General features: G+C 33.9%; 1 protein-coding gene across 1 annotated transcript in view; it reads left to right on the top strand.

Annotated features, from left to right (window-relative positions):
* The window catches only part of LOC150103723 (U4/U6 small nuclear ribonucleoprotein Prp4-like), a 112,601-nt gene that overhangs the window by 54,123 nt on the left and 45,449 nt on the right, over positions 1-13,029 (top strand). The window contains exons 7-8 of the mRNA XM_090397062.1: positions 5,738-5,831; positions 5,997-6,091. Coding sequence (XP_090253188.1) covers positions 5,738-5,831; positions 5,997-6,091 — 189 coding nt within the window. The remainder of the gene's footprint in view (positions 1-5,737; positions 5,832-5,996; positions 6,092-13,029) is intronic.

The raw sequence follows: 13,029 nt of genomic DNA, 5'->3' as shown, positions 1-13,029 counted from the left end.
GCTTATGCTTTAATAACAGAGATGTGTTTACACCACATAGGCAAGGACAAATTGTTTGTATTTGCTTGTGTGGCACATCATGAGTTGTGGCATGTTTTTTTTTAATGGTAAAGATATGCATGCACGGTTGTTTAGTGTATGATATGTTAGTATCATGGATGGGCAGAAAGTTGAGGAGAAAGAAGAAACTTGAAGACCTATTGGTTATAATTTTGTTTTTATTAAAAAAATTTTTTTTAGGAAATCATAAGATAAGAGACCAATCCAAAAGGCAGCAGAGGATTTGAACGATGAGGTATTTGTTCTTTAGGTTCAGAGTATGATTATGAAGGAACATTGATTAGCTGCAGTATGTAACATATTAGAGTGAAGGAATTATGAATGTCACTTTTGATGAACAGTGATCATAGAATGTTTTCAGGAAACTGAATGATAGAGTGGAATAAATTTTTATTTATTTTTAATATCTGACCTACACATAAAAGGTGCAAGACCTATATGGGAATTATTACCCTCTTACCAACATGTAGCACATCAATTCTGTGTGTTGGTAAGAGGATGGAATGAAAGAAGCAATCTCCTGAACTTTCTTGAACACTTGAAGGTCCTCTTCTCATTCTGTCTTTGGAGAAGACAGAATGAGGGGAGGGTGTTCCAAAGAAAGGTTGATGGAATGAAAGAGGAGGAAGAGAAGTTGATTTGCAAAGTTTGGAGCTGGATAGTAAATGGATATTTATGGCAACTGCTCTTATTACAGTCTTTGAAGAAAGTGGCAGAATGATGGTGGCCAGTTTAACAGAACATTTTTTTATGAAAGGGAGGAAATCTGGTCATTTGTGAGTCGGTGATTAGAATGAATTATTAGAATTATAGTAAAGAGTACAACAGATGGAATGGTAGTTTTGTGATCAGGCTTCTGTACCAACTGAATCAGAAATGTACCCTAAAAATGTCAAGAGTGACCATGTGAGTTTCTCCAAACCTTTCCATAGTTTGTATATAATGGCAGGTTGTAAAGACTAAAGGATCTGCTATGGATTGAGAGTGATGGAATCTGTATTGCTGGTTACAAATTAGCATCACAAATTAGGTGAGCATTCAAATGGAGAAGAAATTTGCTGTTCATGATCTCCATAGTTTTTGAGGGAATTGAAATAAGAACATTTAAACATTACTTCGTTGATTGACTTTTGAATTACATTAATTGATTTGTTTACATGTTATAGCATAGTGCTAGTCACATCGGAAAGATTGAAGAGACAAGACAGGACTAGTGTTATGATAAATTGTTGTGTCAGACCATGTTGTTCCCATAATTTACCATAATGAATGCCGAATTCTGTGTAAATATGAAAGAAAGGATTGGTATTAATTCTGGAGCCACAAGTTTTTAGCACAGTAAGGTGTACCATCAGGACCAGGTAACTTGTTGGTTTCCAAGTTATTCATTAGTCTTCTTATTTTTTTCTTTCTTTTTCTTTTTTTTGACATAATACTAAGAGTGATATGGGGGTAAGTAGTTCTTGTTAAAATGTCGGTTGGTGTACTCTGCTTTAGTCATTGGTGCAATAGTTAGAGGAGAAAAGTGATGTCAGCAAGTCATTCTTGTCTGTGGAAGATGTTGTAGTGATACCATCTAGACATAAAGCAGCAGAAACAGGATGGACAAAAGTTGTATGCAGTGGCCTTTGTGAGGGACCCTGAAGGCTTGAATGACATTTGAACAGGCAAGTTTTTTCAGCATTTTACCCTTTCAGGATCGGATTTAAATTTGTTGATTTTGTCATGATCTGACAGAATAAATGGCAGCAAGATTTTTTGCTAGCTAGTCAGGAAGCCTCCTGCTTTATCATTATCAAGTTTGGTTCCAAGTACTATTTAGTAGTTGACATTTAGAAATGTTTTCTGCTTTAGCCTCAAATGGGGGAGGATTTGAATCCCTATATTGCATTTGGTATGCCCCTAAGAGTGTCATCACCTGAACTGCATATGAAAAAGGAGAGGAGGAGGAGGATTTTAAAAAACAGTTTTGTAACAGACTAATAAAAAGTTCCAACCAAAGTGCCATAGGCATGCTGTTATTCTAAAAGAAATTTGCTTTGGCAAATTATCCATGAGGCCAGCGTATTATGTTTGCTTATAAACACAAAATTTGTTCATACACAAAGTTACAAACACATTTGACCCACATAACTTCTGTTTCAAGAGGTTAACAGTATTTCTTAATATAAATAATAGGATTCTAGGTCTCCAGCAATTCTGAACTTCTAGCCTAAGCACTAAATATATAGGAATTTAGAATTTCAAGATGGGAAATGTGATTTTCTATTCTTGTCACCACACTAATGGATCATCATTTCTTTATAACAGTGGTTTATTAAAATATGTAATCATCTCATTAATATTTTTCTGCAACTGATTCTGCTTTTGACCTGATGGCAATACATCGGTAGAAGAAGTGATATCGTCAAAACGCTGCCATAGTTTACTACTATTTTTTTATTTCGTCTCGAATTGCTCTGGCAACCTCACTTTTTTTTTTCCCTTTTTTTTTTGATAAAGGAATGTTAATGAATTCTTTCTTGTTTGATACTTTCGAATCAGATTCAGATTTCTCAGTAATTAGAATGGTTTTAACATAATCAATTTTGTCTGACTTGAAAAATGCTAGCTTAAATTTTGAATATTATTGTTGAAATAATGTAATATTTATTTTTGAATACAGTATCAAATCTTCAGCTAATTTCTTCACAGAATTTTTTCATTGTTCCTTCTTCAAAGAAAGTGTTAGCATCATCTTTAGATAAATATCAACACTAAATATATCAGAATCACAGTAGTTTGGATTACTTCCAAAATTAAAGCAAAATTTAAACTTGTTCTTTTGGTAATTTTCTCGAAAGGCTCCAATAAACTTAGCAGTGGTTCCATTAAAGACCACTGATTTGAGTTTAATGTATTTAAATTGTCAAAATGCATAGATATTTAACGCTCTTTTATGTTCTCGTATTTGTTGTATCATATAAAGTAGAGTTTCACCTACTTTATATTTCACCCTAGTAGGTGAAACTTTACTTTGAACTAATTTTATATGACTGGTATTTAATTCGTTTTAAATATCATTTAGTTTTGAGCATGCAACAGATGAATGGTTAAAATGTCCCACCATTTTCCTTTATACATTGCTATTAAATTTGAAATCAACATCTGTACATTAATAGATCCTATTATTGCTAATTTCAATGTATAGGAAAAAACCATGGAATTCTTGCAATTTCAGTATCATTGCACCTCTTAACAATATTAGCATCATTGTCTCAAACCATTACATGAATCTGTGAAATGTGTATATCCCACATTTTTAACAGCAGAAAACTTTTCTATGATCATATTGCTTTTATGACTTCCAGGAAAATGTTGGCAATTCAAAACTATATGGATATATTGAAAGTTATATCAGGCCAATGCCCAAGCTAATGAAACTTTTGTTTGTACTGGCAGGTCCATATATCTGATATAAGAGGTATTTAGCATCTGCAATCTTGTTTTACTAGTTATAACTAATCAGACATAAATATCTGGAATTATTTTTTCTTAAAATATTTTCTTCCAGGCATACTGTACTGTGGAGCAAGTTTGCTCATTAGTCTAGTAAATTCTTCATTTTGAACAATTAAGTATGGCATGTTATCTAAAGCAATCATTTCAGCTATGACATAATGCAAAGATTTCTCACATTGGTCAACTACATTCCAATTTTTAGATTTTTCTATAACATCAAGTAACATTTGTTGTTTTGGTGGATTTACTTTTGATTCTGACTGTATACTTGTTTTTGCATTCTGACTTGATATTTCAATTTCATTATTTTGTTTTACAAATACATCGCTATGCTTACGTTGAACATGATTAATCGTAGAAGTTATACTCGCATTTTTTTCCTCCACCATTATGAGATATTTGCTGTTTTCACATTTTACATTTTGCAAATTTTGCATCTTCACATAAATCATAAAAGTTCCAAATATTGCTTGTTATGTTATTTATAGGCAAAACTACTTCTTTTTAGTATTTTAAGGCTGGATAATATAAACTAAACTAACACAGAGAGTACTAAAATAAATACCTATAGCAAACGATATGAGCTTTGGTTATGCAGTCGCGCAAGATAAGGGCAAACTTTCTTCCCAGATTCATTTTGTTTTTTATGATGCATGTGATATGAATTTTTCTGCTTTTGCAGGTCAAATACTGAATCTATCTACTGATTCGGCTGAAGCTGAATATTTGCAAAACACAAATCAGCTGAATACTGAAGCGAAACTGAATATTTACTGCATTTCTAGTAAAAATATTCATTCATAAACTTTCTCAATAAAATAAGACCTTAAGGCTACATATGCATTAACTGTATTATTAGCAATAAGTTTTAAAAAAGGGTATACCGTGAGTAGACATATTGATGCAAAATTAATAACAGAAAAAACTCGCATACAAAGATTATTTAAGTATAAATATTAAGTATATAAAGTATAATTTTCGCCTGTGTGTCACAGGCATTTTCAGTACATTAAGCTCAAATTAAACAATAACTGACAATTCCAAAATGCACCACCTAAGTAGCTTGTGTAAGATAACTAAAAAGGTCAATAAATTTCCTAAAAAAAAAAAAATTAATACAATAAAAAGTTAGGAAAGATTAGCTGATTTGTAAAGTACTATCTCCCATAAAGGGGATAGATGTAAGCCGTCGGATCTGTTTAAGTTAGGAGAATGAAGTAGAGTTTCACATGTTTCTTTATAAAGGCGTTCCATAAGGAACTGACTTTTGTGAAGAACTCTTGTCTTTCTCCAATGAACTCTGTGTCTAGTGAAGATGGCATGTTCTGCAAGTCCAGACTTTTCAGGTTTAAAGTATTCAATATAAGATTGGTGTTCTTCTAGACGAATAGAGGCAGATCTTCCTGTTTGTCTGAAATAAGATAATACACAAGAGCACGGAATCTGGTAGACACCTGGATGATTAAAATGTGGAAGCCTGTCCTTAGGAGAATCGAGAAAGGTGGAGATTTTTCTAAACGGTCGAAAGGCAACAAAATTATTCAGTGGTTTTAAAACTTTTGCTATACGTTCACTGATGCCTTGTACATAAGGGATGGGAATGCATGTTATTTCTTCTGTGTTTGAAGAGGAAGACATATTAAAATTACTCAAAGTTCTTTTAATGAAGCAATTCTTATAACCATTAGATAGAAAGGAAGAAGTTATATATTGTAGTTCTTTCTGTAAAAGATCATCAGAAGAACAAAAGGAGTGGGCCCGATGAACCAGTGTTTTAATAGTTCCTGCCTTTTGACTGGGATGGTGATGCTCATTATATGGCATGTCATAAATAAACCTGAAGATTAAATTGAAACTCCTCCTCTGATTATTTTTTTTTACTTCTTGGCAAAAAATTCTCACTCATCATGGATAAGCAGATGAGCACATTCAGAATAGGAAAACTTCCTATAGACAGTTTTCCATTTCCTGAGGAAAGACCATAAGATATATATGCTCCACTTTTATATTTATCTGAAACTATTGTAGATATTCTCATCTGTGTGCAACAAGTCAGTCATCTTTTATGTTATCTGCATTGTTTAAAATTATCTCTTTAAAAGAAAAGTTAGTTTTTGTCTTCTGATTAAAGAACATTTTTTGTAAATTGTGAAGTAAAGTATTGTAATTTTTTTAGAGCAAGGGCTAGATTGCAGAGAGCCCGAGAAGAAAAGGAAATTTCAGAGTCACAGAAAAATGCCAAAAAACAAGAACAATACAAGAAACTAAGGGTGAGGTTAAACATTTGGATATATATATATATATATATATATATATATATATATAAAAATAATAATAAAAAAAGAACTAAAAGTAATATAATTTTTTTGATATTATGTAGTTCCTTTAGTATTAATTCATTCAAGTTAATAAATTTTTATATAATTTATTTTCAGTCTCTCAGTATTAGCAGCAGTCAAATTGGTGACACAAGACCAATATCCTTTTGTCAGTTTAGCCCTAATTCTGAGATGCTTGTTATTGCTTCTTGGTATGTACTGAAATTTGTTTTTACTATGCATTTTATGAACTTTTCATTGTTTGTAATAGAAAAGAAATTAATTTTGAAAATAAGATTCACATTTTGCTTAGGAATTAATATATTAACATGATAAACTAAAAATATTGAATTTTTAGATTTCTTTAATACAAATTTATTCCAATCTATCCACTAAACAAGTATATGCTATTCTTCAAATAGTAGGAAAAAGGCTGAAATGTATGAAGGAGTAAAGAAAGGACAAAGAAACAGAAACTGTTGAAAAAAGGTATCATGATATATAGTAGTTCCATGATCAGAGGTGTACTGGATGAACAAGAAATAAAGCATATTTTTGAAGACACAAAGATTCATGATGTGATGATATCAAATGGATGATATTGTATTGGTCAGAATAAACTATTTTAGTGGAGAAAAGTGCATATGAGAGAGGTTATGAAATAGTTGTTGAGTGAGGTAAAAAGAAGAGCAAAGGAGTAATGATTGGGAGTCTCTTGCCACTGTATGATAGGAGTGAGCTGTGGCAAAGAGTTCTGATTTCATATAAGTAAGTAAGTAAATTGCACAGGAGGTTTGGTGTAAGTATATAGTTGTATGGGGTGATTTGATGATTGAAAAGATTTACATATCCATGATGTTATTCAGTGAATGTGAATTGTCAGGAAAAACGAGATATTTTTGGATGTTTGTGTGAAAATATGAATGTGTGCATTAAATTAAGTGGTAAAAATTTTTAGTGTAGTGACAAACAGAATTAGAGTGATAGCATGGTAGGGAAGACCCCAAAAAATGCAGGACTAGTTTTGTCCAGAAAGAAAAGTGTTAGCTGTAGAAATCAGAAGGAAAAATTTGGTTCAAAATTCAGTTCATGAGCCCAATATGCAGTTGTATGTATATACACTAATTTCAGAAGCATCAGGAATATAAAGTGAGGAGTTCTTAGCATTGGTAGATATATTTAGTAAAACCAGAAACATATGCAATTTTTGGCTTTACTGTTTTACTTCTCTGGCTTATAGAGAAGGATATTGTTACAGGAATAGATTGTGACACATTCAGTGTATTATTCAGAGAAAACAAACAAGGGTGGAGTTTGATATGTGCACAACCATCACTAAATGTGTAGGTTGTGAACTAAGTGAATATGTTGTTTGTTGGTAAATTGTCGATCCCATGCACATCTGTCACAGATCATCAGATTCACCTTCATGTCATATTATGAATTAAAATAAAAGGCTAAATGTCTAAAGTTTTCAGATATCATAAACTTCCAAATATGCAAATCTAATTCTACTTCATCATCATCCTATTCTTGATATATATATATATATATATATATCCTCATGGAGGGATGGAGTACAGTATATTATAATAGTATTACATGAAAGTCTATATCATTACCAACTTCCTATTGATTTGAACACTGCCCTGTATGCAGCTAGTTTAATGTTTTGGTTAATTTCTCTCTTATTCCATATAAATTTATTCTGTTGACTCCTTACCATACCAGCTCTTGATTCTGTTAGCTATTTTCATATTTTATTGTGCTCTTCACTAAAAACTGTGCTTGAATTGGTTAATTTCTGCCTTATTCCATATATATGTATTCTGTTGACTCCTTGCTATACCAGTTCTTGATTCTGTTGGCTATTTTCATATTTAATTGCCCTCTTCACTAAGAACTGTGCTTAAATTACTGAAATGTTTTGCTTGTTCTGTAGTTCTCATTCAGAATGCAGTTGATGTTTTCATGCCTATTTTCATAGTCTTTGTGTTTTTATTACTAGTTTTCATTTGAATTCCAGCTTTATTCGGTTTGTTAGGGAATCTTGCAGACGTCTGCTGGATTTGTTTAAGAGTACATCATGTGCATAAAGTAGAGAGCTGAATTGAATATCTCCTGTTTTGAAATCAAAACTAATGTACTCTCCTTTATAATATGTTTCATAAAGTTGATGAATAATTGGGGACAATTTGCACCCTTGGCTCTGCTTGATTTAACACGTTCATGTCAGGGACTAGAAGAAACCTCTCAGACTATTCTTGATCTCGTGTTGAAACAACAAGATGTTTTCTCCATGTGTAATGGTGGACATGCCAGATGTTGTGATGAGTTCTTCAATTATAACCAAATCTGCAGTGTAAGAAGGAAAGAAATGTGTTTGTTTCAGGATATATTAGAAACCAGTAATTCAGGATAATCCTATATGTGGTTGGGATGTTTAAATTATTAATCATTGTAAATATGTGAACCAACATTAATGAGATATGAGCCATGTGAGAATGGTTAGCAGATATAAGGGAAAGAAAGAACAGGTTTAAATAGAAATACTTTCATTAGAGGCAGATGAAGTATTAAGTTGTGAAGTGGAACAACTATAACTTCTAGACATGCATATCTAGAAGTTATGATCTGCATAATTAAAAAATGATTGAGGAGATGGAAAATCAATTTGTTTGTGAAATATGAATAACTAACTAGTAATACATTGGTAGCTTATTTGTATAACTGTAGGGAGGATTTATCCAATGAACTGATAATATTGATCAAGTGATTTTGTCTAGGGATATCAGGAATATGTGTGGGTTGATGGAGCAGCAACTAATCTTGTAGAATTTGTTGAACTTGTTATGTGTATCATCATCATCAAATTCCTGATATATATATATATATATATATATATATATATATACCCTCTAGGGGTGTACAGGATATGATAGCACTACATGAAAAATTACATCATTACTAACTTCCTATCTACAATTTTCCTCCAAATCAGTCTGTTACTTGTCAAGACTCCAACATTATCAGGTCTTATATTTCTATCGTCTAAGGCACTTTGTGCTGTATCAATCCACCTATATCTTGGTCTTCGTCTTGGTCGTTTTATGCCAACCTGGCAGAGAACACTTGTTTTGCTAATCTTTCCTCACCCATTCTGTTTAAGTGACCATACTACCTGAGATTAACTGTGCTAACAAGTGTCCAGTTCTTTCCTTTTAATATGATATTGCCATTGATGGTATCCGTTCATGCCCCGTAATCTTTTTCAGGACTCTCATATCTGCAGTCTCAAGTCTTTCGTCAAGTGTTTTCTTCTGACCCAGCTCTCAGATCCATAAGTTAAGATTGGCTTGAATACTGTCTTGTATACAGTTAATTTAATGTTTTGGCTAATTTCTCTCTTATTCCATATAAATTTATTCAGCTGACTTCCTACCATACCAGATTTGTTGATTCTGTTGTCTATTTCCATATTTAATTTACCATCTTCATTAAAAATTGTGCCTAAGTAGCTGAAATGTTTTACTTGTTCTATAGGTTCTCCATTCACAATGCAGTTGATATTTTCAATGTTTCTGCATATTTTCATTGTATTTGTCTTTTTAATGCTAACCTTCATACCATATATCTATTAAAACAGTTATTCACTTTAGTCAGGGAATCTTGCTGACTTCTAGTGGATGTATTTAGAAGTATAACATCATCGCATAAAGCAAAGAGCTGAGATTAACATCTCCAATTTTGATACCAGGTTTAATACCACTTTCCTTCATAATGTGATCCATATAGATAATGAATAACAGAGGGGATAATGTACATCCTTGTCTGACACCAGATTTAACGTTAAACCATCTTCCTGTACATCCATCAATTCTAACTGCTGACTTACAACTCCTATATAGATTAAGTTTTGCTTGATATAATGCCCCACTGACACCATACAACTGTAGCATTTTGAATAGCTTCTCGCTTGGTACCTTGTCATATGCCTTTTCCAGATGTACAAAACTTAAATACAGATCTTTGTTATATTCCCATAATTTCTAAATTTTCTGTCGTAAAGTGAAAATCTGATCCTGACGACCACTATTTGGCCAATCCAGCTTGTTCTTCACTAAGCTTGTCTTCCACAATCCTTCTCAACCGTTTCTCAAGTATTCTTGCATATATCTTACCTGGAACACTCAGTAGGGATATACCTCTGTAATTCTCACATTCAGTTTTATTTCCCTTTTTATATATGGATACCATGAGTGCTCTACTCCAATCGTCTGGAATTCGTCCCTCTGTCCAGGCTTTCTGAACTGCACAGTGCAGCCACTGTAAGACTTTTATACCACCATACTTCTGCATTTCTGGTCGAATATCATCTACTCCTGCTGCCTTTCCATATTTCAGGCTTTTGATGGCTTTTTCTACTTCAAGTATGGATATGTATTCCTGACTGCATGCCTGGTCAGTGTTTTTTAGCACTGTGCTATCATCACTACTTGTTTCATTTAGCAATTTTTTGAAGTAATTACTCCATACTTCAAGGATATCTTTTTTTCCTGTTTTCATGTCACCTTTATCATCTCTAATTCCTTTTACAGCACTCTTTCCTCCATTTCTGAGCTTCTTCAACAACCTCCAGAATATCTTGCCATCTTCTTGATATTTATTTTCTATGTTCTTACCAAAGTCCTCCCATGACTTTTGTTTAGCTAGTTTTACATATTCTGGTAGAAAGGCTTATATGCTGGTTAAACATGATAATTAGATATTTTAGGTATTGACAGCATATACTAGAAATATAAATTAAATCAACTTTAATATATATTTTCCAACATTTCTGCAATGTCACGTTATGTTGAAGCCTGAAGCACTCAACGCTCTGTCACGTGGTCACAACTTCGCCATTGCTCCTAGGAAATTACCGGCAGAGGAATTAATGATCCAGATTGAACGCCAGATTTGCCAACGATATCAGATTGGATGTAGCCTGTGTTCTCACAAAAGCAAGTCTCTACAGGAAATGAAGAAAAACAAAGAAATAGTTATCACCAAAGCAGATAAGAGGAACGGCACCGTGGTACTCAATCATACTGACTAAACAGGTAAGCTTAATGCTTTATTATTAGATCGAGCTACTTACCTCCCCATAGAATACAATCCCACCACCTCACAAATTAGAAAACTCCATAGGCTCCTTAAGAAGGTCACTTCTTGGCCTGTGGAGATTACTAACAGACTAAAACCATATAACTCTAAACCCCCACCCCCATATATGGGCTCCCAAAAATATAAAGAAAATGTGCCATTACGTCCCATAGTGGATGGCATTGATTCCCCCACATATAAATTAGCCAAACATTTAGCCAAAACGCTCACACGCTACACTGGCAAAACACCATCACACATAAAAAACTCGGCCCACTTTAAAGCCAGTATAGAAAACCTCACACTGACATAATGGTCAGTTTTGACGTCTCCTCCTTATTCACAAATATTCTCCTCAAAGAAACCTTAGAGCTTATCCAAGCTAAATTTCCTCTGATATCTCAGCCCTATTTCAGTTCACAATGAACTCAGGCTATTTCGTTTGGCAGGAAAAATTCTACAAACAGATAGAAGGGACAGCCATGGGTTTACCACTTTCCCCACCCTTGGCCAACTTCTTTATGGAGACTTTTGAAGAGAAAGCCTTAAACTCTGCCCCACAAAATCCTACCATATGGCTTCGCTATGTTGATGATGTGTTCGCTATTTGGCCACATGGCCCGGATACACTCCTCTCCTTCTTAACACACTTAAACAACCAACACCCTAGAATCAAGTTCACCCTGGAAAAAGAGTAAAACAATAACCTCCCCTTCTTAGACACACTTGTCACCTGCCAACCTGATGGAACCTTGGTTTTCTCAGTTTATAGAAAACCCACCCATACAGGCAGATGCATTCACCAACAATCCCACCACACCTCCTCATAACAATATTGTGTTATTAAGACACTGTTCAAATGACAAAGCCCTAACCACTGAAATAAATCACATCCTTAACACTTTCTCAGCCAATGGCTACCCCCCCCCCCCCAAAAAAAATCCAAAAAATACTAAAACCAGTTATCCACAACCCAACTTCCCCCCCCCCATTCACAAAAAAGATTACTCTAAATCCATCACCATTCCCTACATCCGAAGCACCTCCGAAAAAATCAACAAAATCCTAAAAAAACATGATTTGACCTCTTATTACAGACCATATAGAAAATTGGCATCCCTTATCTGCTCCACTAAAGACCTACCTGGTGTATACTAGGTCCCTTGCTGCTGTAAATTGTCCTACTTTGGCCAAACAGGCAGGACAGCAAATATCAGAATCTCAGAACACAAGGACTACATCCGATTTCACCAGTACCGCCACTCTGGGCTTGCAGACTATGCTCTGGATAGTCGCCACAGAATAAAGTGGAAGAAAGCCACAGTAATACACCGCAGCAAGTTCAAATATGAAAGACTATTCATAGAATCAGCCTCAGCCCTTAGGAACATGCCAAACCTCAACAAATTTGGATGCATGAAACCACCCCAAATTTGGGAAACATACATCAGCAGAACTTCAGCCGAAAGGCCAAGAACACCTAATATAGCCCACCAGTGCACACCATCAGGACTTTAGGAAAACGGTAACTTCCTCACTTCATTTCTCATTTGCTGTTATGTTGTACTTGCGTGCACGTGTGTTTATCTTAAGTTCCCATGAAGATGGCAACGTGATGCTGCTGAAATATTGGAAAGTATATATTAAAGTTTATTTAATTTATATTTCTAGTATACACTGTCAATTTCTTAAGTATTTAATTATATAGTTTTACACAGTGTTTAACTTTCTTACATTTGTCTCTGTATTCTCTAAGAGCACAAGCTGACTGATTTGCCAGAAACTTTCAATATGCTTTCTTCATTTCTTTCACTGCTTCTTTAACATCCTGTGTCCACCATGGAGTTCTGATTTTTCTATCCTTGCAGACAACCTTACTACATGCCTCTCTGTCAGAATCAATGTTTTCTTCAGAGCTTGCCACTGAATCTCCAAGTTGGGTTCCTGTTCTCAAACACACTTCCATTTTTTTTTTTTTAATAATATTTATGTATTTTATCTACAG

The sequence above is a fragment of the Typopeltis vanoorti genome, chromosome 8, assembly GCF_054136105.1.
Source record: "Typopeltis vanoorti isolate ZY-2024b chromosome 8, IOZ_Tvanoo_1.0, whole genome shotgun sequence".
Lineage (NCBI taxonomy): Eukaryota > Metazoa > Arthropoda > Arachnida > Uropygi > Thelyphonidae > Typopeltis > Typopeltis vanoorti.
Note: the sequence above shows the minus strand (reverse complement) of the source record. Positions and strands in the feature narration are given on the sequence as shown.